We start from the raw sequence: 20,278 nt of genomic DNA, 5'->3' as shown, positions 1-20,278 counted from the left end.
AGGTTGCCACATGCAGACAGTCACCAGAGTTTGGAAGTGTTCTCAGACTCCTGTTACTGAACAATCATAAAGTGAGCTGATTTGTATGAAAAATTACTTTGTATTAGGAAGCCTAATTTTGGGTTTAATAATTTCTCTGAATATGGTGTGGTGTGCATGTGAGTGAGAGCCAGTGCAAAGTGGGAACAGGTAATTGTGGCAGCCCCAGCTCAGGCTTTGCTTGTAAAATCAGTTGAGTTGATTGGTGAGTTGCAGATGCTGCAATTAATCCCAGCTGTAAATTTCACAGCCTTCCTTACTCTGACTCTGGTGCATGTTGCACACTTCACTTCCATTCAGGTTGCTCAGGATGCAGAGAACTAATGCCTTGTGTGGAATGAGATAGTTTCCTACAAATTACCCTGGCTCACAGGCACTCTTGCAGCTGTGGGTGCACATGGATAGGAGTGGAACCCCTTTTTGTGGTGATGACACTCTAATTTTGACTCTCTGCATCTAATGAGATCTTCCTACATTGACATAAATTCTGAAACTACATCCTGGGAGTCATTTTCTCTACTTCCAGCCATGTCATTATTTCTAATAGAAGGTCAGTTCTTCAAGCTGCTGTTTCTCTCTGTGGTTAATTGTAATTCCAGCTGTATTATTCTGACTTGATAATTAAATTCCTTTGTTCATATTTTTTGAACCTTTAAAGGAGAATTGCTTATTCCTGGTTCTATAATTACTAGAGTGTGCTAATTTAAATTCTGCTGTGTTAAATGATAAAACTATTTGCAGTTTGTCTGGAGAATACACTTGAGTGAATTAGTTGTCTTTCTATGGCTCTTAAACATTTGGCCCTGCTGTGATACGATTTTTCCCCTTCTGGTAACTTTATAGTGCCCACCTTTGATTAGCATTGCAAAAGCCCAATTAATTTGTCTTCATGTAGAACAGCCACTATTCATTTTGGTAGTAGCAGAAGCTGAATTAGCTTCCTTTGCCTGTTTACTTAGAACCTTGTAATTGTACTTTTGCTGTAGAGCAGGTCCTGTGAAGTATGGTCTAAAGCTGTCTTAAGCCTTTTTCATCACTTGACTCTATAGTTCTAAGGGAATATGGGAACTGGTTTGAGGAATATTGTGAAACCATAAAAAAGCCCCAAACTTTCTGGCTTTGTCATTGTGGTTTGCTCAATCAATACAGATGGGATGGAGGTGGACAGTAGCCTTTCATCAGTGAAAAATGTCATCTTGGGGACTGGAGGGGGCCCTGCAGGACCTGGTGGTTCTTTTGAAGGGAGGAGGTCTCAGTGTTTGCAGTGGTAATGACAGCAGATGATCTAAATGAAACTGGGCTAGTAGAGACCAAAATACAGTAATTATGAGGGACTTCAGCCACTTTCCAGTGGAATTGATGAATATTAAGCTTATGCATGATGTTCCAACTGAAAATTAGCAGACAACTGCTTTGAGGAACAGTTAGAGAACTCATGAGAAAAATTTGGTTTTATTTGATTCTGTGTGAGATCAGGTCCAAAATCTTCCCTACTGACAAGTTCTCTTACAGAGAATATAATCTTTTGGAAGCATTGAAAAATAGGTAAGACAGTAATGCTTAATTTTCAAAAAGAAAACTGTATAAAATTTAAGAAGCTTTTAAAAGAAATTATGTGGAATCGCCCTCCAAACCCAGAAAATTTGTAGGTAGTGTAGGGATTTATTCAAAGCAGAATATTGATGATTTGAAATGAATAGTAAATTGTGTCTGGAAAAAGTAGTATGGCTAAGACACAGTATAAAGCAGACTACTAAAAAATGTCATCATGCAAAAATGTGAACCTAGCAGAATTTCTATTATTCTATACTTACCTCATTTAACTAAGTTAAATGAAATATACAATGGTGTAGTTTAAAATAACTTTGAGGAAAAGCTTGCAAATGCATCACTAATAGATATTTTTTTCAAAAGCCTCAGGAGTAGAATGCTTGTCAGCTTCTCTAAGGCCTAATGGTGATTGAGGCATAAAAAGTATTGAGGGAGGATGCAAATCTGTCTATCTGTAAATAGTTAAACACACATTTACCTTGGGGAATCTTGGAAGGGTCACTGATTGCCATTCCAGAGTCATTGTTCATGAAATCAAGGCAGAGAATCTATTTCAGCTGGGGAGTTTGTAGAAGAAACTAGCAAAAGAAACCACTAGGGCCAGTAGCATAGCAAGGAAATTTCTGAAGAAAGTAAGGGTGGAGGAATTCAAGCACTACCATGGGTGGAGGAATTCAAGCACTACCATGCAGCATCTTACTTAATGCTGTTTAGTAGCGTGCTGCTGTAGAGGGACCAGGGACTATCTGGAGTAGGAAAAACTGTTCTGGGTATAGTGGATTAAACAGAATAGAATGTAACATTTATTCATACAGCTCATAATACTTCAATGCAACTTTCTTATGTATTTTTTATATCTTGCAATCCTGTAAGTTGCTTGAAGGGATCCAGTTGATTCACATAGTTGAGATTCCAAAACAGTCATTAAAGTCCCTTGCCAAAAGTTCTATAACAAATGAAGCTGTCATGAAAAGAGCTCTGAATGTTGAAGCTAAAGATGAAGGGTCTCTTCCCTCTTCAGACAATAACACCCTTGTCACTGTGGAAGACAGGTTACTGGACTAGATGCCTCTTACGGTTGTTAATTTGCCATTTTGGACTAATATTAGGTTAAAAAAGAAGTGTTTGTGGATGCAAATGGTATATGTCAACAAAATCTCTACTGATACAAATTTGAATTTTGATTTATGTAATGTGGTTTCCCTAAACTGGCTCTGTTTTGTTAATATCAACAGTTTTTCTTGAAAGCTTATCTAAACTAACTTATAAACAATTTTTAGTTTCTCCTTATAAGTCAAATAGTTGGTTTGCTAAAAATTTCTGATTTCCTCAGGAGGATTGTGATTCCAGAATTGCCACATTAAAAACAACTGTCAGCCCTGAAAAAAGAACTGCTGGTCAGATAGTCAGGACAGTGCATATGGATGAAATACTTGGCTGTCAAGATACCAAAATGTTGAGCTGTTACCAGGATTCAGGCTTCCCAAAAGGGGAATATCAAGAAAGGAGTCTTTCAGTAGAGGAAAAAGCCCTGAAGGATAGGGAAAACAAAATAGTTATTCCTCTTAAAAGAAGGCAAAATGTGTCTACATCGTGTTCAGAGAAAACAAGAAGATTGCATTTAAATACCTGCATGTTCCTACCTGAAAGAAGATACAGCTGTACTCCTGGACAAATAAAGTCTTCTGGAAAGTATCCTTGTGATATCAGCAGTTTAGGATGTGAAGAAAAAAGCAAACTCCTTGCAACTATAGAACAGGCAGCAGCTTTTGTCATTACTATGATATTTCAAGATGGTTCTTCACAGCTCAACTCAGAGCAGGTTAGTGAAGGATGGGTTTTGTTCAGAGTCACTTCTGTAGAGCCATTTGAATGTGCATGTGGCTGATAATCACAAACCCATGTTCATTGGCAACACTTTTGTGCATGACATACCAAAATGTACAGTTAGGTTACATTTAATTTTCAACAACCAAGTAAACCTTAGAGAAAATGAAATCACTAGGATTTTGGTTTCAAGGCTGAAACACTTGCATGCTCCTCTACTGTGTCAATGGTGTATGCAGTAAGTGTAGTGTGCATAATAAGTTTCATATTGTAAAATACTTGGGAATTTTTCTTTATAGGATTGCAAAAAATCTGTCAGAGGAAACAAACATTATTGTAATTATGCTTAACAGGCCTCTACCTCATCAGTAAAAGGAGTTGTTGTGCTGGTGAAGAATCAAACTGATCAGCCTTGTCCTCCAGGTCACACTTCAACTGGCTATACTTGGAATGCTTCAAATGAAAATGATAAATTAATTTATTTAAAAACTGAACAGTCATCTCTCTGGGAACGGGAACAAGAACAAGTTCACAAGAAATTTTCTTGGTGAGAGCGTGTAGGAAAAAATACTCTTGCTTTACATATGCTTTCAGCAGTAATCATGTTGGTTACTTAGCACAGGCCTAATCCCCTTACGTGTCAGGCTCGTTGAAGTTCATTTTGGCAGTGTTAGTTTGTATCAAGTCTGGGCTAATAGAAACCAAATAAGAACAGACTTTTCCTTTGGGCTCAGCATATCACTGATTGCAGCCCTTTCAGAATTGGTTGGGATTCTGGTAGGAGCTGTTTAGATTCACCTGCAAATCCTTTATGAGCTGTTAGAGCTGGACAGCATCAAAGAATACGTTTTGTCCAGGTTTATCTTTCTTGTATTTTATCTTACATTTCCTGAACTGCATTTCTTAACTGCATTTCATTTTTGATGGACATTATTGTGCTAAACACCCTTTCTAAGTTTTGTTAATACTTTAAATCTTCTCAGCACAGGTGTTTTAAATGGCTTTTGGCATTCCAGATGAAGTTTTACTAATATTCAGTAATAATACAATATAATTTTGGAAGTAAAGGCTTTATGTATCTGCTTAATACTTAGTCCAATTTTCATTAAAATTTAGTATATATTTTAAACTTCCAGTTATTATACCAAAGTCCATTTTTATTCCTATTAACTTGAAAATCATATCCCAAAAAGGGAGAAATGAGAACTGAATCTGATCCCTAGATGTAATACTCTACCATGTTAAAACTTCATCAGAATATTTTATGACTTTCAGTAATTGCTGTCTTATTGTAAACTGCTGAATTTGGATTATTAAATTACAAAACATTAATTTCAAGATGTGGGACTTGGTTCTTAGTTGCATCTCTTCCACTGTTTGAAATTGTGGCTTGAAACAAGTCATGGCTTTGCTTCTCCAGCTGTAATATTGGGGTTACATGACAAATAGTTTAACAACATGTTGTCAGCTTGAATGTAGGTTGTTGTGAACTAAGAATAACATATCAGTAAAACATGTACATATGAGCAGTAAAAATTTGATAAGTTGATTTAGAGTATTAGCATTTAGGTGAAACATATGGGTAATTGCTTATTGTAGGAATAGTGCAGTTGTTTAGGAATGGATCTATAATGCATACAGCAATATCTTGTGATCTATGTGATTCTAATATGTCCAAACCCTTGGAGTTGTGGTCTCATACCATTAAAAATGCTTTATAAAAACTATTACTTTTCTATATTGCCCAAAATATAACTTACTAAAAAAATGACACACGTAGTTGGTAAATCTATATACTAATATATATGTAGTTGATAAATCTATATACTAATATATATGTAGTTGTTCATACCTATTTAAAGTATCCTAAATGAGGGAATTATAGACATTTTCAAGAGGTATGGAAATACATGACAAAGATGAACCATTTTGGATTTAAACAGCATATTAGCACAGGGCAGTTATGGCAATTTAGATTGTCTAGTAACTTTAAAATCAGTGTTTTATAATGCTACATCAGTTTAGACTCTGTGATCTTATTTGGGTATATTGGAGTATTACAGGGATGCCAGTTAGTGTTTTGGATTAAGGTTGTGCTTCAAGAGTTAAACAAGGATTTGTTTTCTTTATGTATATGTGATAAGGCATATCTGCTAGGATGTTTTAATTTCTTCTAGAACATTGCTTTGAGGATTACTGAATTGAGAATTTAATATTCAAATGCAGTATTCTGTTCTTATAGGAATAAGGAAATGTCTTGGGTTAACTGTTTAGTATTAGGTGCTAATTAAAAGAACAAAGTAAATAGATTGACTAAATCTAGGAGCAGTATAGTGTGTGTTAATGAACTACTTCTGTGCAGGCAAGTGTTGTTTCAAATGCTGCAGTGCAAAGTTCCAATAATTTGCTTCAATGCAAAAGATTTCCTGAGGACTCTACTTCAAATTCATGGTAATGAAATCAGCTGGAAACAAGGCAAGTATTGAATCTATGATCTCATCCTGTAATCTCGGTGCTCTTGGTGTTTCTGTTAAAATCACTGAGTGTAGCAATAACTAAATTAGTGGCTAAGTAATATAATGAAAAACAGAGTTTAGTACCATACAGAAGAACACCTTTCATGGGGGAGGTTGTGACCAGAGTCTTGGCATGTCAAGATAATGTGTTCCTCTCAGAATAGGAATTAAATAATTGACTTAAGGATAGCTTCCAGTGGAAACAAAAGCTCTCAACACAGTCCTGACTATAGCTGAAAAGGTCAAACTACTTCATGTTTCATATTCCCTAGGAAAAATCTTCCTTAGCTAAAAGGAAGGGCTAAAAGAAATCCCAGAGATGCTCATAGTTGTCAGAATTAGGAATCACTTGAATGGGCCCATGTTGTTTTGAAAGAAACAAGTACGATTCTTCTCTGTGGATTTAAAGGCAATTGCTAGTGGATTTAAAGGCAATTGCTAGCAACAAGCCTAACATGTAAATATAATGTCTTTTTTTTTTTTTTTTTATAGTGTGCTTATTCAGGGCATGGGTTGGACTAGATGATCTTTAAGGTCTCTCCCAACCTAGTCATTCTGTGAATTCTGTGAAATTGCTGCTGAGTGAGTTACAAAAGTACACATGGCCTTTCAGGAAGGGCTGTCTCTATGGAGAATCATCACCTTGTGTTCAGCATCTGAAAAGTATCAGTAAATCACAGTGAGGATCTGTACAAAAACCAGCACTGGGAATGGGAAAGGTGGGAAAAGAAATGCCATAATGGGACTGACAATAGTGACAGTTTATAACTTGTACTCACAGGAAGTACTTGATAGTACCTGATCCATGGGATTTGAATCTGAAGCTTCTAGTAACCAAAACAATTCTTGTTTACACTTTTAAACTTGGAAACTTGATGCTTCCTCACGCATTATTTCTGCTAGGAAAAAACAAGCAAACAAAGCTCCAACAGAACAAACAAAATGTCTAAAATTCTCTTTAGAGTAGTCCTGTAGCTGTAACTTGCATTATGGACGTTAAAATTGCTTCCAGGTAACTGAGTCTGCAAGGTTGTGTAGCATGGAGTTCTCTATAAATGTAGGTCATGGTTTGAACTTACTTAGGGGTTACTGAAGAGGATACTTAGGTTTATCTTTGAATATATCACAAAGCAGTGTAATTATTAGTTTCTCCTGTTCTTTGTGGAACTTGCAGGACACAGGTTGAGATTGTAGTTCAAAGGAAAGTGAAACAGCACTGGGCTTGGCCCATCCTCTCCATCTATGTGAACATGAGGCTGCAGTGTAAGCACATATGGTGCTAAAGGACAAAAGGTTCTGAGTTTTGGCAACAATACGTTGTGCACCCATATGTGAATTCATATATACATTCACAATCTTGGTCTGATTGCTAGGAAGTAAATCTCTCCCTGGTCCCTGATAGCAGTTTTGTGGCTATCAGTCAAGTTAACAACAACAATAAGAAAACTGTACCAGAAGGAGACTCTCATAAAAAAAAATCTTGAAGTTTTTCAGTTCTAAGAAAGGAAGGTTTTTGCAATAAATCTAAGGAGCCAAAAGTTTACTTATATTTGAAAACTTGGAAAAATCAACCAACTAAAAAAGTCCACCCCAACCTCACAAAACAACACTCTTCAAAAATGTGCAATACTACACTTCCTCCTGTGTAGTCATGGTATTGACCATGTGTTACAGCTGTGAAGTCAATGTTTAATATTTTTGTAGAGTAAATACTTGCCCTTTTATGATGTCCATGTGCAGGAAAGATGGGCAAAACTTTAGAGCTGTTTTTCAGTGTAGGAGGTAATTTAAGTATTTTGAATAACTTGTTTTTGTAGTTGCCAATAGTGTCGTGTTAGATCCAAGGATTGCAGCATGGCTGATAAACCCCAGTGACACAGTTCCTTCCTTTGAGTGTTTAATACAGAAGTATTTTGAAAAGCCTTTTTCAAAGGGAGCAGAAAATGCAGATACAGGCACTTTGAGAAACTTATCTGTAAGTAGTTTGTTTTCAATTGTTTGGGTTAAAAAGGGAAGGAAATGATAATAGAATTACTTTTGTTTAGAAAATATTGCAAAAGAAGATAGATAATGGATAGATTTTGTAGTGGAAAAAAATTATTCTCTTAATGTGACATGTTGGAAATCGAAAGCAATGGGAGAAGGGGAGGTTTTACTGCATCTACCAAGATGAGAGCTCATTGTCCAGGAACAGCTGTAAAATTTTCCTTTAAAACTGTAAAGTTCAGTAACAACATGAATTAATAGAGTTTTATATTTTTTCTCTTCACCTTCCTGCAAAATTATTTCCAACTCTCCTTTCCAAAATATCTAATGCTGTGTTTGTTCTCCAGTTCCTGTGCACTTGTAGCCTGTATTTAGTTGATTGTTATTAACAATTTTGCTAAATTTCACAGCTGGTACACACCACATCATAGGCTGAGAAACAGCAGGGAGTCAAATGTGAACCTCAAGCATTTGTATTAAAAATCTGTGAATTTTAGTTCTCAATGTGAGAGAATGCATGATGAACTTTTTTTCCCTGCACTATGGAAAGTTCTTCCTGTAGTGTATCAAATGTCCTCTGTATTTCTATTGAAATGTATTTCCTGACTGTTACAAAATATTTGCATCTGTTTTGGGCTGTGGGGATCTACTGTGGACACATTAGATTTCAGAGGGTGTTTGAAAGATAAGATGATGTAGAACAACCTAAATAACGTGGTTTTTTTCTGCCATTCACTTTTCAGAGGTCTTGCTCATTCAGACCACTTTCAGAGGTTGTTTGAAAGATAATATGATGTAGAGCAACCTAAATAACGTGTTTTTTTCTGCCATTCACTTTTCAGAGGTCTTGCTCATTCAGATCAAGTATTGTACCATGATTATATGACTCATAGGATACAAATCCACAGATGTCAAGTGGGCTTGGAGCACAGACAGGGGTTGGTTGTATGGCACTTACCCATCAGTGTAGACATTTCTGACAAATCCAGAGGCAGTTTACTTGAAAGCATTGGCTGTAAACTGCAGTTGTTCAGAAGCTACTTTAATGACTGAAGTTATTAGTGTAGGAATAGACAAGCAAACAGGCAGAAGTTTCCTATGGTTCTTTTATTGTGATGGCCTAGCTGTGAGTCAGCATCCTTAATCTTCTCTTCCCTTAGCTTGACTCTGTCTTTTGTTCCTCAGATATCACATCTGTTGTTAGTTATTTTTCAATTTTGTTATCCTGATTCCCAGCTCTGAGTTAAATATTGACATTTTATTTCCTTCCTGTCCTACTTCAGGTCTAGTTTGTTTCCTTGCCACAGCCATCTCCAGTATCTTTATGCGTAATTGAGTGACTTGTTCACTCAATTCCCAGTTAATGTCTCCTTGTAACATCCTGTGACTATTCTCCCCCATTCCTTATTCCTTAATTTGTCACCTGCCCTCTCACACTTCCTTTTTGGCTTTTCTCTTTGCTTAGTGAGTCCCAGTTCTTCCTGTGTCTCCTGGTTCTTTGCCAGGTTTATCTCTTCAATCTTCTTGCTCTGTTTTTACTGGTAGATCCCTAACCGTTGTCTATACTGCCAGAGGGATCTGTGGTAAGTGATAAATCATCTTGTGCCTCACTACTTCAGTGAAGCTCCCTGTCTTGTGCTAGTCTTGTCCACCCACCCCAGTACTTGGAATGACTGCTGGTTTATTCTGTAGCCCACAGCTCACCCACACACCTCTAGCACAAGGATGTGCTGCTTGCTGCTTGTCTGTATATTTGGTGCTGTGCCAAAGTGGTCATGGTCCACACTCCCTGAAACATTTGCTGGAACAGGTGCTGAACATTATGCTGGTCTTGTCATCGCTGCATCTACTGATGAGGAATTTTGGTGTCAGTTGAAGCCTGTCACTGGGCTCTTTTCCACCTCCAGGAAGGGATCACGCAAGCTGTCTGTATTTCACAGACAGCTCGTTTGTTCCAGAACAAGTTGGTATGGACAAGGTTTCTTGGAGACAGATTGGTGACTTTTCACTGCAGTATGGACTAGACTGTTTTAGAATAAAGATCGTTATCAGTAGATCTGCATATTTCAGCTTTCAAGAGAGCCCTCTGCATCTTACTTTCCAGGCCTGCTGTTTCTCAGACTTTATTAAGTTTATTTTTAATGGTCCTGTTATTGGAGCTAACAATCTTTCTCAGTATTTGCATACATTTTAAATGGTATTCTAGCCAATTGAAGGAGGTGACCTGGTGTTGTGTGGAACACCTCTGGAACAGAAGGGAAAGAAATGAACAGGTCTGTCACAAAAGTGGCTGTACTTATATGAGAAAAAGAATGCAAGGAATTTTTCCTCATTTTACAAGTAGTAAGGGAACTCTGACTTCAGTGTCAAAGGCAGTTTGTTGATACTATATTTCTCTATACTTGATACAAAATGTAAATACAGGAACAGGCAAAATCTGGAATGTTCATAATCTAGTGCTATGTTCATAGTCTAGTGCTGTGATTGGGGTCTGACAGAGATCTAACAGTGTTTCTAAAATGTTAACAGAAGGTATACAGAAAAGCACATTTTTACAATTTATACCTTTTAAAAAGATAGATTGCTAAAAATATTTCAAATATTCTTGGCAATAAAGTTATTGATTTATTTTTGATTTATTTATATCAGTATCAAAACTTAGGTGTCAACTTGGAGAAGCTTTATAACATAATGATGGACCTTGCTAATGGCTTAAAGGTAAGACAAAAAGAATTTGCTCAGGAATAACTATGTAAGTATTGAATTAAAGAGAGTTAATGGTGTATTTCTCATTCAAATTAGAATAATAGAATGCTTCAGTCCTTAGTGGTTTACATTGGCAGTCAACTTTTAAAACAAATTGTCCATCAAATTTGCCATTTTTTTTCTATAAAGAGATGGTGTGAAGGTTAATCTTTAGGAGAAACTTTTCCTCTGCTACATTTAACTGAATGAAGATTCTGAGAACAGGAAAGGTTCAGAATATTGACTTTTCTTTTAGTATCTTAAATCTATATGTTACTGTCTAAAAAGTGTTAAAAGAGGTAGAACATATAGCTATTTTTTTCTGTGTATTCCTTGCTTATAAAAACTCTCAGCATATCTTTTGTTCTAGGTTGTGTTAACCAAGCACTGCTCACATGCTGGGACAGGCAGCCCAGAGATGTGGTTGCTGGCTCAGGCCTGTCAGTGTTTGAGGCAATTGGACAGTGCCCTTATCATATACTTTAAATTTTAGTCAGCCCTGAATTGACCAGGCAGTGTGACTAGATAGTCATTGCAGGTCCCTTCCAAGTGAACTATTTTATTCTATTTTACCCCTTATTGCAGTTCAGAATGCATCTCAAGAAATCTGTTGGGGTATGTGTGTTTTCTGCCTGTGATCATATACCTGGGAAAGTGCCAAAATTTAGGGATACACCCAGGTTCTGGTAGAAGGGGCATCACAGTTTCCCAGGGATTATCTTTGAAGTTGCTGGTAGCAGGTTAGGGCTTAGACCATGATGGAGCCATGTTAATGTGGATACCAGCAGTGTGGTGAACAGTCTGTTAAGGGAGGCAGCAGGGAAACACCAAAGTCACAGAAATGCTGAGACTGAGCTCCCAAGAATTTTTAGATAAGTCAGGTTGCTTCAGTGGTTAGAAAAATACCACACTTTCTGTTCTCTATAAGTAATTTGGGCACATGACCCTTTCAACTCTTATTTTCTCCCTAATGAAAAGAAAGCTATGAATTATGAATGGTTGCTTAATTGTTCAAGTGAACAAAGGTAAAACGATAACTGTGTGTCCTGTTATAATGAAGCTTGCTTTAAAAACAAACTGTTTAGAAAAAAGATGTATATATTTTTTTCTATTAGCATTCTTGTACAAAATAGTTACTATTGCAAAATTCCTATTCCCCACAAAGAGAAGTGACAGCATTTAGAAACTATAATTTACACTAAGTAGTATTTCATGCTACAAACATGTGTTGTCTTGTAAAAAAAGAATTTGAAAGAAAAGTGAAGTACTGCTCACTGGGAAATACTGAAGAAGGTATTTATAACTTACTTTACAGGCTCAAGGCTTGTGGAACTTATTTTGCACATTAGAGCTTCCACTTATCAAAATTCTGGCAGGTATGAAAAGTTCAGTTCAAAATATGAATCTTCACTATTTTCACACAGTTGCTGACTATGCTCAAGTGGAACGTAGTTCCTCTGAATATGAAATGTTATCTTAGCCTCATAACAGCTGTGTGAGTTTGAGTTTCCATTTTACACTCTTAAGAAAAATGTAAGATTGAAATTGTGAATTATAAATATTCTTAACCTAAAATTGTATTTACAGTGATGGAAACACACAAAATATATGTGAACAAACAAGAACTGAAAAAAACATCAGAGATTCTAGGGGTAAATTTTGTAATTTTTTTTTAAATTATATAGCATCATCTTTGCTTTTACTGAGGATAACTGATTAAAAAGAGAAGGAACTTTTGTCACATTTTATGTAATAGTGTGGTGTTTTTAGTATATTGTTATAAATATAAATAATTATATTTACATTTTAGGATTCTTCCCTATTTATTTACACAAGTAAAAGACACATTTGAGTCATCAGCCTTGCCCCAGAACTGAAATTGCATTGCAAAATGCACAAGTCCTTTTGGGTGGTGTGTTGTAGAGTAAAAATGGTAATGACTCTTTCTGAACCTGCAGTTTTCAGTACCCATCTTCCTGAGGAGTGATAGACTTCTCGCCCTCTTTTTGTGAACAATACACTCTTTAAATGAGTGTTCTTTGATAAAAATAGCTACAAGAAAATCCCATTTTGTAACATAAAATTTGACTAGATAATCATACTGGTCTGACAGATTGCTAATTTATCAGAATAATTTGCATAGCAGTGTTTCTCACAGATCTCTATAGGCTTCAGTAACCTGAATTCTTTAACCACAAATGTTGGTACTTCTTACTACAGTAAATCCCCTTCCCAGCTCATAAAGCCATATAAATTAAGGAGTATATAAGCAATTTACTCAACCAAATGTTGATAGCTGGAAATGATTACACAATATCAACTACTCCATTTTAAATAAAGGTCCAAGATTCTCATTAACCTTGGAAGCAGCAGATATTGAAGAAAATAATAGCGCAAGCAGAATAATTTTGATGTTGTAATTTATAGCTGCGGCTCAAAGAGCTTGAACAGGAGGCTCATGAGGCTGCTGGGGAACGATTCCTTTTGACCAGCAGTTGTCAGCTCCGAGAGGTATCATTTGTTCTACTATTTCTACTTAGGGTGTATGTTGTCTAGATTTATTGATACAGGAGAACTGTAAAGCATAGATATCCTTAGCACTTCTGACTTATTCTTTATTAATTATTTTCTGGTTTTAATGAGGGACATCTCAGTTTTTTAATAAATATGATGATGTTGAATAATCTGTATTTATATGTATGTACATAAATTATGCTCTTTTTTTAGTAATTATGTCACGGCTTCAATAGCTCAAAAATAAAGATTTTCTGTGTTAGTTCTCATTGCTACAGCATGCTCTATTTACCTTGTAACCTGTTTTCTGTTTAAGTTCAAGCACCCAATAATCTTCCTTTCTATTTCAACACTTGAAACACTGAAAGATTTATTGTCTTTTTCTTACTTTAGGTACTGTTTGATAAGTTAAAGCTCCATACGCTGTGTGAGAAACTTCACAGAACTGAAATACAACAGCTCGTATCCACCTCAGAAGTTGTGGTGAGACAGGGAAAAGTTTTAAAACCAGCTGCATGATTTAGCAAACCTTCTAAGTTATATTCCAGTGAAATCATGATTTTTCTAGATTTTTTTTCTAATGATTATGCTTTATTTTTGTATTGTACTATTTGTGCTACAGTTACTTGTGCCAGAAAAGAAACTTGCACTCCATGGTGGGGAAAAACAAATCAGCTACTTAAGGTTTCCCCTGAGCCTCCTTTTCTCCAGGCTAAAAATCCCCAGCTCCTTCAGTTGTTCCTTATCAGAATTGTGCTCCACACCCTTTTCCAGCTCTGTTGTGCTTCTCTGGACTTGCTCCAGCACCTCACTATCCTTGTTGAAATGAAGGGTCCAAAACAGAACACATTACTCACTGCTGAGTACAGGGTGGCAGTCACTGCCCTGGTCCTGCTGGCCACACCACTGCTGATCCAGGCCAGGTGCCATTGGCCTTCTTGGCCACCTGGGCACACCTGGCTCCTGTTCAGCCACTCTCAACCAGCACCCTGAGGTCCTTTTCCAAGGGGCCCTTTCCAGCCACTCTGCCCCAGCCTGTGGCACTGCAGGGGTGGCTGTGACCCAGGGGCAGGACCCAGCACTTGGCCTTGTTGAACCTCAGGCCCTTGGGCCCACTGATCCAGCCTGTCCACATCCCTCTGTGGAGCCTTCCTGCCCTCCAGCATATCAACTCTTCCATCCAGTTTGGTGTCACCTGTAAACTGACTGAGGGTGCTCTTTATCCCCCTGTCAGATCATTAAAAAATCATTTTGTGAAGATAATAATAGCACTGGAGGTTCTTTTTAGAAGAGAAGAAGCCTCTGTGCAGCTGCACCTGTTTCTGATTTGGTGCCACAATTTAATTTCTCTAGTTTATATAGGAGAGTAAAGTGCACAACTCATTGCTGAACCTTTGGGGAAGGTAGAAGGGTAATATTTATTTCTTAAGAAGGAAATGCTCTAGTTTATATAGGAGTTAAAGTGCACAACTCATTGCTGAACATGAACATCTTTGGGGAAGGTAGAAGGGTAATATTTATTTCTTAAGAAGGGAATTCCACTTTTCAGTCAAGTGTCTGAACTACCAAATATGATCTCCAGTAACCTCAACAGTATAGCCATAAAACCCACGCAGTACTCAAGGAGAAGGAGGTTTTATAGATCAGACATGTAACCTTGGAGAGTGACAGAGAGCCTTGGGAAATGGGAGGCATCAGTGAAATAGAATTCATGTCACCTTTTAGTGGGAACATAGGATTTGTAGCTATAATCAAAGCAATGCTTTTATGTAGTCCAGTATTCTCTTTCCAACAACTGCTGAGACTGGGTTACTTAGAGAAAGGGAGGATGAAACCTTCCAGGAGATAAGTAGCAGACAATTAATCTGAAGATGTTAGTTTCTCTCTGGTAGCAAGAAAAAACCCTTGTATTTGAAATAAAAATTTTAGTACAGTTGCATCTGTTTTTCATCCTGGACTATTGTAGTTTCAGGTATTTTTTGTTGTACTTTTAAATATCCAATCTCTATTTTAATAATTTAATTCTTTTTCTCAACAGAATTTTTGGCAGCTTCTAATCAAAGTAGTCAGAAATATGCTTTATTTTATTTACTTTTAATTTGACAATCGGAATTTCTCTTGAAGTGTTCCTGGAACTTTTATTAAGGCATGAACAGGAGAAATTCTCCTCTTGAATTGTGTGTATATAAATATGAATGTGTATAAATGTATTAGTTTGTCTACTTCATCATGTTCTCTCTTGCATTGATGCTGTATAGCACAAAAAACAAACAAAGGGCCACAAATAACACATGCACATCACACCCCAGTGTTTCCAAAGTTGCTGTAGAAAAATTTTTCTGTCTATGTGTCTTTTTGTGTCTGGGACAGGAGGGAAAATGAAATGGAAAGAAGCAATCTCCAGCATTCCTAATGAAAGCTTCCTTGGCGCTGGGCTGGGATAGCTTGAAGGACATCATCCTTCAGCCAGTATTTTGTTCATTCAGCTTGTCAAAAAAATTTCTTCCTCCAAAATGTATTCTGTTAAAGTTTGTTTAATAATAAAACTTCAAGAAAAGTAATTCACATTCTTGATTTTCCAGCTAAATAAATTGCAAGATCTTCATCCTTTGCCTAAGATAGTTTTAGAATACCGCCAGGTGAGTTGATATTTTTTTATGGAATGTAGTTGCATTGAAGCAAAATTTAGCAAGATAGAAAAATATTTATAGTTAAATAAATAAATAAGTTGGCTCTAGTGAAAGTTCATTCGAATACCAATTTGAAGTCTGTATTCTTGAGATATTTTAAATGTTAATGCTTATACTTGTTTTGCTCTATGTTAAATTTTAGCTAACAAACACCTTGTGCAACGTTGCAGAGACAACTGGAAAACTTCACTGTTAAATCTGTGTAGTGCTATAAAGCATTTCTAGGGCAAAACATCTTTTTCTGAGTTCTGAAGAAATGTTTTGCATAAAGTGAAGGAGATAATTGTTTATGGAGAATTTTGGGATGACAAGCCTCCTGAAAATCCTAAATGATCTAATTAGTCTGCTCCCAGACTTAATCATTAGGTTTTCAATGAATGAGCTTCCAAGAATTTAAAAAAATAAAAAAGAGTTTAAAAGTGTGGGTTTATGTTTGGTTTTGATATTTTTGTTGGTTTTTTTTTTTAATTTCTTTGTGGTTTTTTGTGTATGTGTGTGGTTTTCATGTAACTTATTGACATGGGGACATAAGATGTAAAATAATAAATTCCAACAATTAATTTAATAGTATCTGCAAAGCTCTGTCTTTAGGATATAACCAAGCACTTACCTAACTTACAGGAATAGGTTAAGCTGTCAGTGAGTATAAATCCATTATTTACTCGGATAAAACTGTCTTTAAAAAAGAAAAGTCTGCAAAGATGATGCATTTGGAAATTAGCATCTTTAATTTGAAAAATCCCTTATTTTTATAAGTAAACATTTATCTTAAATTTTATGTATTTTAGGTTCATAAGATGAAATCAACTTATGTGGATGGACTACGAACATGCATGAAAAAGGTAGAAATATATAAAGTCACTTGTAAAATCCTAAAAAGATGTAAAATGATTGCAGTGTTTACAGTTTAAAAACTTTTATACATCGAAAATTAAAAGCATTTCTTTTATTTTTTCTTGTATTGATTGCAGTGAATTTTTATTACTGATACTTATATTAAATAAAATATAGTTGTGCATCTTCATTTTTTTTTCTGTTTTTTACTTTACTTGATTACAGGGATTCGTTTCCTCCACTTGGAATCAAACAGGAACTGTGACTGGTAGACTTTCAGCCAAACATCCTGTAAGTGAGCTTATTGGAAGATTTGCATTTTAATTGAAATGAAAAATGAATATTAGTTGTATAAGATATGTAATATTTTTAATACAGGAAATGTTTGTTTTCCTGCAAGTCTAGCAGTTGCTGTATTGTGTCTAAATGGTGGACAGAAAAAGCTTATTAAATGGGTATTTTACTGTAGGACATCTGTTCTTAGACATATTTTGTGTTACCTGTGATCAGAATTAACATAGTTACCCGAAGTAGAGGAGTACAATTGTGACCCATGCGTGTACCTTGGACACTTCCTTGTCATGAATTCTGGTGATCATGAAGCACTCCTTGTAAACCATGAGTGAGCCCTGGAAAGTGGGTATTACAGAAAAAAAGGAAGCACTCTTCTTCTGGAATTTAGCTTCAGGCCTCATAGCAGTAAAGGGCTCAGCTGGCAGTGCTGGTGCTCTGAAAGTCTTGCTTATATGGCTGTGACACTTGGACTCTTTGTGCTTCCTCTCTTGTCTGTAATGATCTCCATGCACATGCCTGAAATGTGTTTTATTTGATCTTCTGGACTGCTACAGGTTTGGGTTAACTTTTTTTTTTCCCCTTTTTTTTTTTTCCTTTCCCCAAAGTGGCCTTTCAATGGCTTATTGAATGTATTCTGTGATCCCATTTCTCTTGGTGTTTATGACACCTTTGGCTGTAGGTCAAAGGCCTTTGTGTTCCCCTCTTGTCCCAGCCCATGGCTGCATGAATGAGAGTGCAGGAGCTGGTGTGGGACAAGGTGGGGCTGCAGAGCTCCAGGGGCTTGAGGCATAGGTGTGAGAACAGCAGAAGAAAAGAATGACTGTCTGTCTGGGGAAAGTTTCTGTTTGGTTGAACCATGGCCTTTTCTGCCAAAGACCTGGCCTCTGGCCCTGTGGGTAACTGGGGACAGATGCAGAGATGGGACTTGTCTCATAAAGGCTAGAGGAAATCTGTGAGGCTGTTGTCCTTTTAACTTGTACCCCAAAGTGTTGTCAGTTCCTATCCATGCAGATTTGGGTACTGCTTATCTCTGTGCAGGACCCAACCTTAAGCTTCACGGGTACAAATGGCATTAGGAGCTTTCTGCAGTCTTGGAGAAAGGCCACGATCTTCCACAGCTCTTTGTGGGAGGAGCGATTTAACCTTAACAGTTGTGAGCACTTTGCATGGATGGGCTCATGTGGTTCCTGACAAATCCTGCCTGGAATGGTGACTTTAGAGTTCTGACAGAAACCTGTCCTGGGGGGTTCTCACTCTCACCACACTTGGTTACTTCCTTAGCTTTTCTTTCATCTGTCTTCACAGTTCATGTTTCATTTGCATCTTCCTACTTTCATGGTACATATTTCCATACAATTTGTCATCAAACAATTTATAGGAAGTGCTTACACTTTTTGCTGAGTAAAAATCAGTGTTTAGGATTCTGAATTAACAACAGAATGGGGAAGTGTTACTGCTGCTCTCATTTCTCATGTGCCCAGATGGGAAAAAGTGAGAGGAAAAGATGATCATGAAGGTCACTGTTTGCTGAATTCTCTGATGGGATGCACAGGCATTTCCAAGTCAGAGCTGAACAGACAGCTGCCTTGAAAAAACCACATGAAACACAGAGTAACATTTGGCCCATCATAGTAAAAAGGACATGAAATCTATTTTTCTTAAAAGTTGTTTTTCTTCAAAATAATGCTGCTAAAGTTAGCATCCAGGGTTGCCTAAGGCTGGCTTTTCCTTCTAAGGAAAAACATTGGCATGGCTTTTTTTTTGTTTGAAATGTTTATGGAACTTATACCATCTGTTCCTGAATCACTTATTGATATAGAAGATATACTGCAGTGCCCAGTCACGTTGCTAAGTGTTAAAGGATTGGGAAGATTCTTGCCAGAAATCATAAATATTGGAGATATTTTTGTGGTTACTATGATATTATGTCAAATTTTAGCTGAATTTTTTGCTGAGGCAGTTTATTTTTAACTGTTTTAAAATGCTTTAACAAGTGATTAAAGCAAAAGATAAGTGTGAATCAGATTCTGTGAGAATTCAAGTGGAAAAACATCCCATATTCTGCAGTGCTTCTGAGACATGGGATTCCAAACAAAGATCTCTTTGTGTTTTGTTTTCTAAAGGTAATGGATCTATCTGTCCTCTTTCCTTTAAGGCATTTAATGGAGTCCAGCAGGGATTTACTTATAGGTTTGAGGGGAAATGACTAGACATAGGATACAGAGCAGAATTTCTTTTTCAGATAAACTCTGTCATTTTCTTTCAGACAGTTCCACATTTGATATATGGATGATGGATATTTTTGGCTTTATGTGGGTTTTTCTCAATAGATAAGTTTATTCACATGAATTTTTATGACTTTTGTGTTGTAACAACTTAGAGGGGGTTTCTTAGCAGCACTTTACTTCAGTGCCTCTCCATGTGTTCATCTATTTTAACTGTACACTTCATTTCTTCTCATTTGGTTTCTTCCTCTACAAAATGTGTGCTGTATGAATAATGTGCTTTTCACAAATAACTATTAATGTATTATTGCTAAACAGGGACACATTTGATCTTGCAGTCTCCTGTTATTGCATTGTAGATGTCTATTTGCTACTTTTGGAAAACTTGGGTATTTGAAACCTAAAAGTAAATGTAAACCCTACAAATTATTTGATAATGTATCCATGTGCTAGTCTGGTTTTTTTTTCCTCTATGATGGATTGCTTGTGACTATTAGGGGAATTTAATTAGGTTTATTATTTGAATGTGGTTTTTTCAAATAGTTTTTGTATAAATGTATTAGTCTTGTCTACATTAGGATGCTTTTTGATTATATTACTCATAGATAACTTTTCTATTACATATATTTATGACATTCCTAAAAGCTTGTTTATGTTCTCCAAACCCACCTGGAAATATCTCTTTTCAGTCTCTCCTGTTTTAAAGCAGAAATAAGTCAAGACAAAAGTGGAATAGCATAAACCCAATTAATATTAAACCCCTTTCAGAATGAAAAGAGAGAAATCCTAACTTGAGATATAAAGATTGCATAAAATTAGATGTTACAATTTGGTTTAAGATGTAAATTTCAGTGCTAAAATCAGATATTCTGTATTAAGGTTTTTTTCCTCCAGGCTTCTGCAGCAGAGAGAACTGAAATGCTGCTAATGAGTTTATGCTTCTCTACTTCAGAAGATGTTTGTATCATTAAATTGAAAAGCATGAAGTGGTGGGATTCAGGGAGCATTTCCTTCCTTTTAGCAACAAAAAGTTGTGCTGAAGATAATAAAAAAATTT

The 20,278-nt window shown here is 36.4% G+C and overlaps 1 protein-coding gene across 1 annotated transcript in view; it reads left to right on the top strand.

Moving 5' to 3' along the window:
• Nucleotides 1-20,278, top strand: part of POLN (DNA polymerase nu) — an 88,422-nt gene that overhangs the window by 3,428 nt on the left and 64,716 nt on the right. The window contains exons 3-14 of the mRNA XM_041458410.1: nucleotides 2,924-3,412; nucleotides 3,771-3,964; nucleotides 5,780-5,892; nucleotides 7,751-7,908; nucleotides 10,569-10,637; nucleotides 11,980-12,040; nucleotides 12,252-12,316; nucleotides 13,092-13,175; nucleotides 13,572-13,661; nucleotides 15,761-15,817; nucleotides 16,657-16,710; nucleotides 16,928-16,993. Coding sequence (XP_041314344.1) covers nucleotides 2,924-3,412; nucleotides 3,771-3,964; nucleotides 5,780-5,892; nucleotides 7,751-7,908; nucleotides 10,569-10,637; nucleotides 11,980-12,040; nucleotides 12,252-12,316; nucleotides 13,092-13,175; nucleotides 13,572-13,661; nucleotides 15,761-15,817; nucleotides 16,657-16,710; nucleotides 16,928-16,993 — 1,500 coding nt within the window. The remainder of the gene's footprint in view (nucleotides 1-2,923; nucleotides 3,413-3,770; nucleotides 3,965-5,779; nucleotides 5,893-7,750; nucleotides 7,909-10,568; nucleotides 10,638-11,979; nucleotides 12,041-12,251; nucleotides 12,317-13,091; nucleotides 13,176-13,571; nucleotides 13,662-15,760; nucleotides 15,818-16,656; nucleotides 16,711-16,927; nucleotides 16,994-20,278) is intronic.

Source organism: Pyrgilauda ruficollis, unplaced genomic scaffold, assembly GCF_017590135.1.
Source record: "Pyrgilauda ruficollis isolate IOZ18807 unplaced genomic scaffold, ASM1759013v1 scaffold1, whole genome shotgun sequence".
NCBI classification, from domain to species: Eukaryota; Metazoa; Chordata; class Aves; order Passeriformes; family Passeridae; genus Pyrgilauda; species Pyrgilauda ruficollis.
The sequence above is the reverse complement of the archived record's forward strand: the minus strand, read 5'-3'. Positions and strand labels throughout refer to the sequence as shown.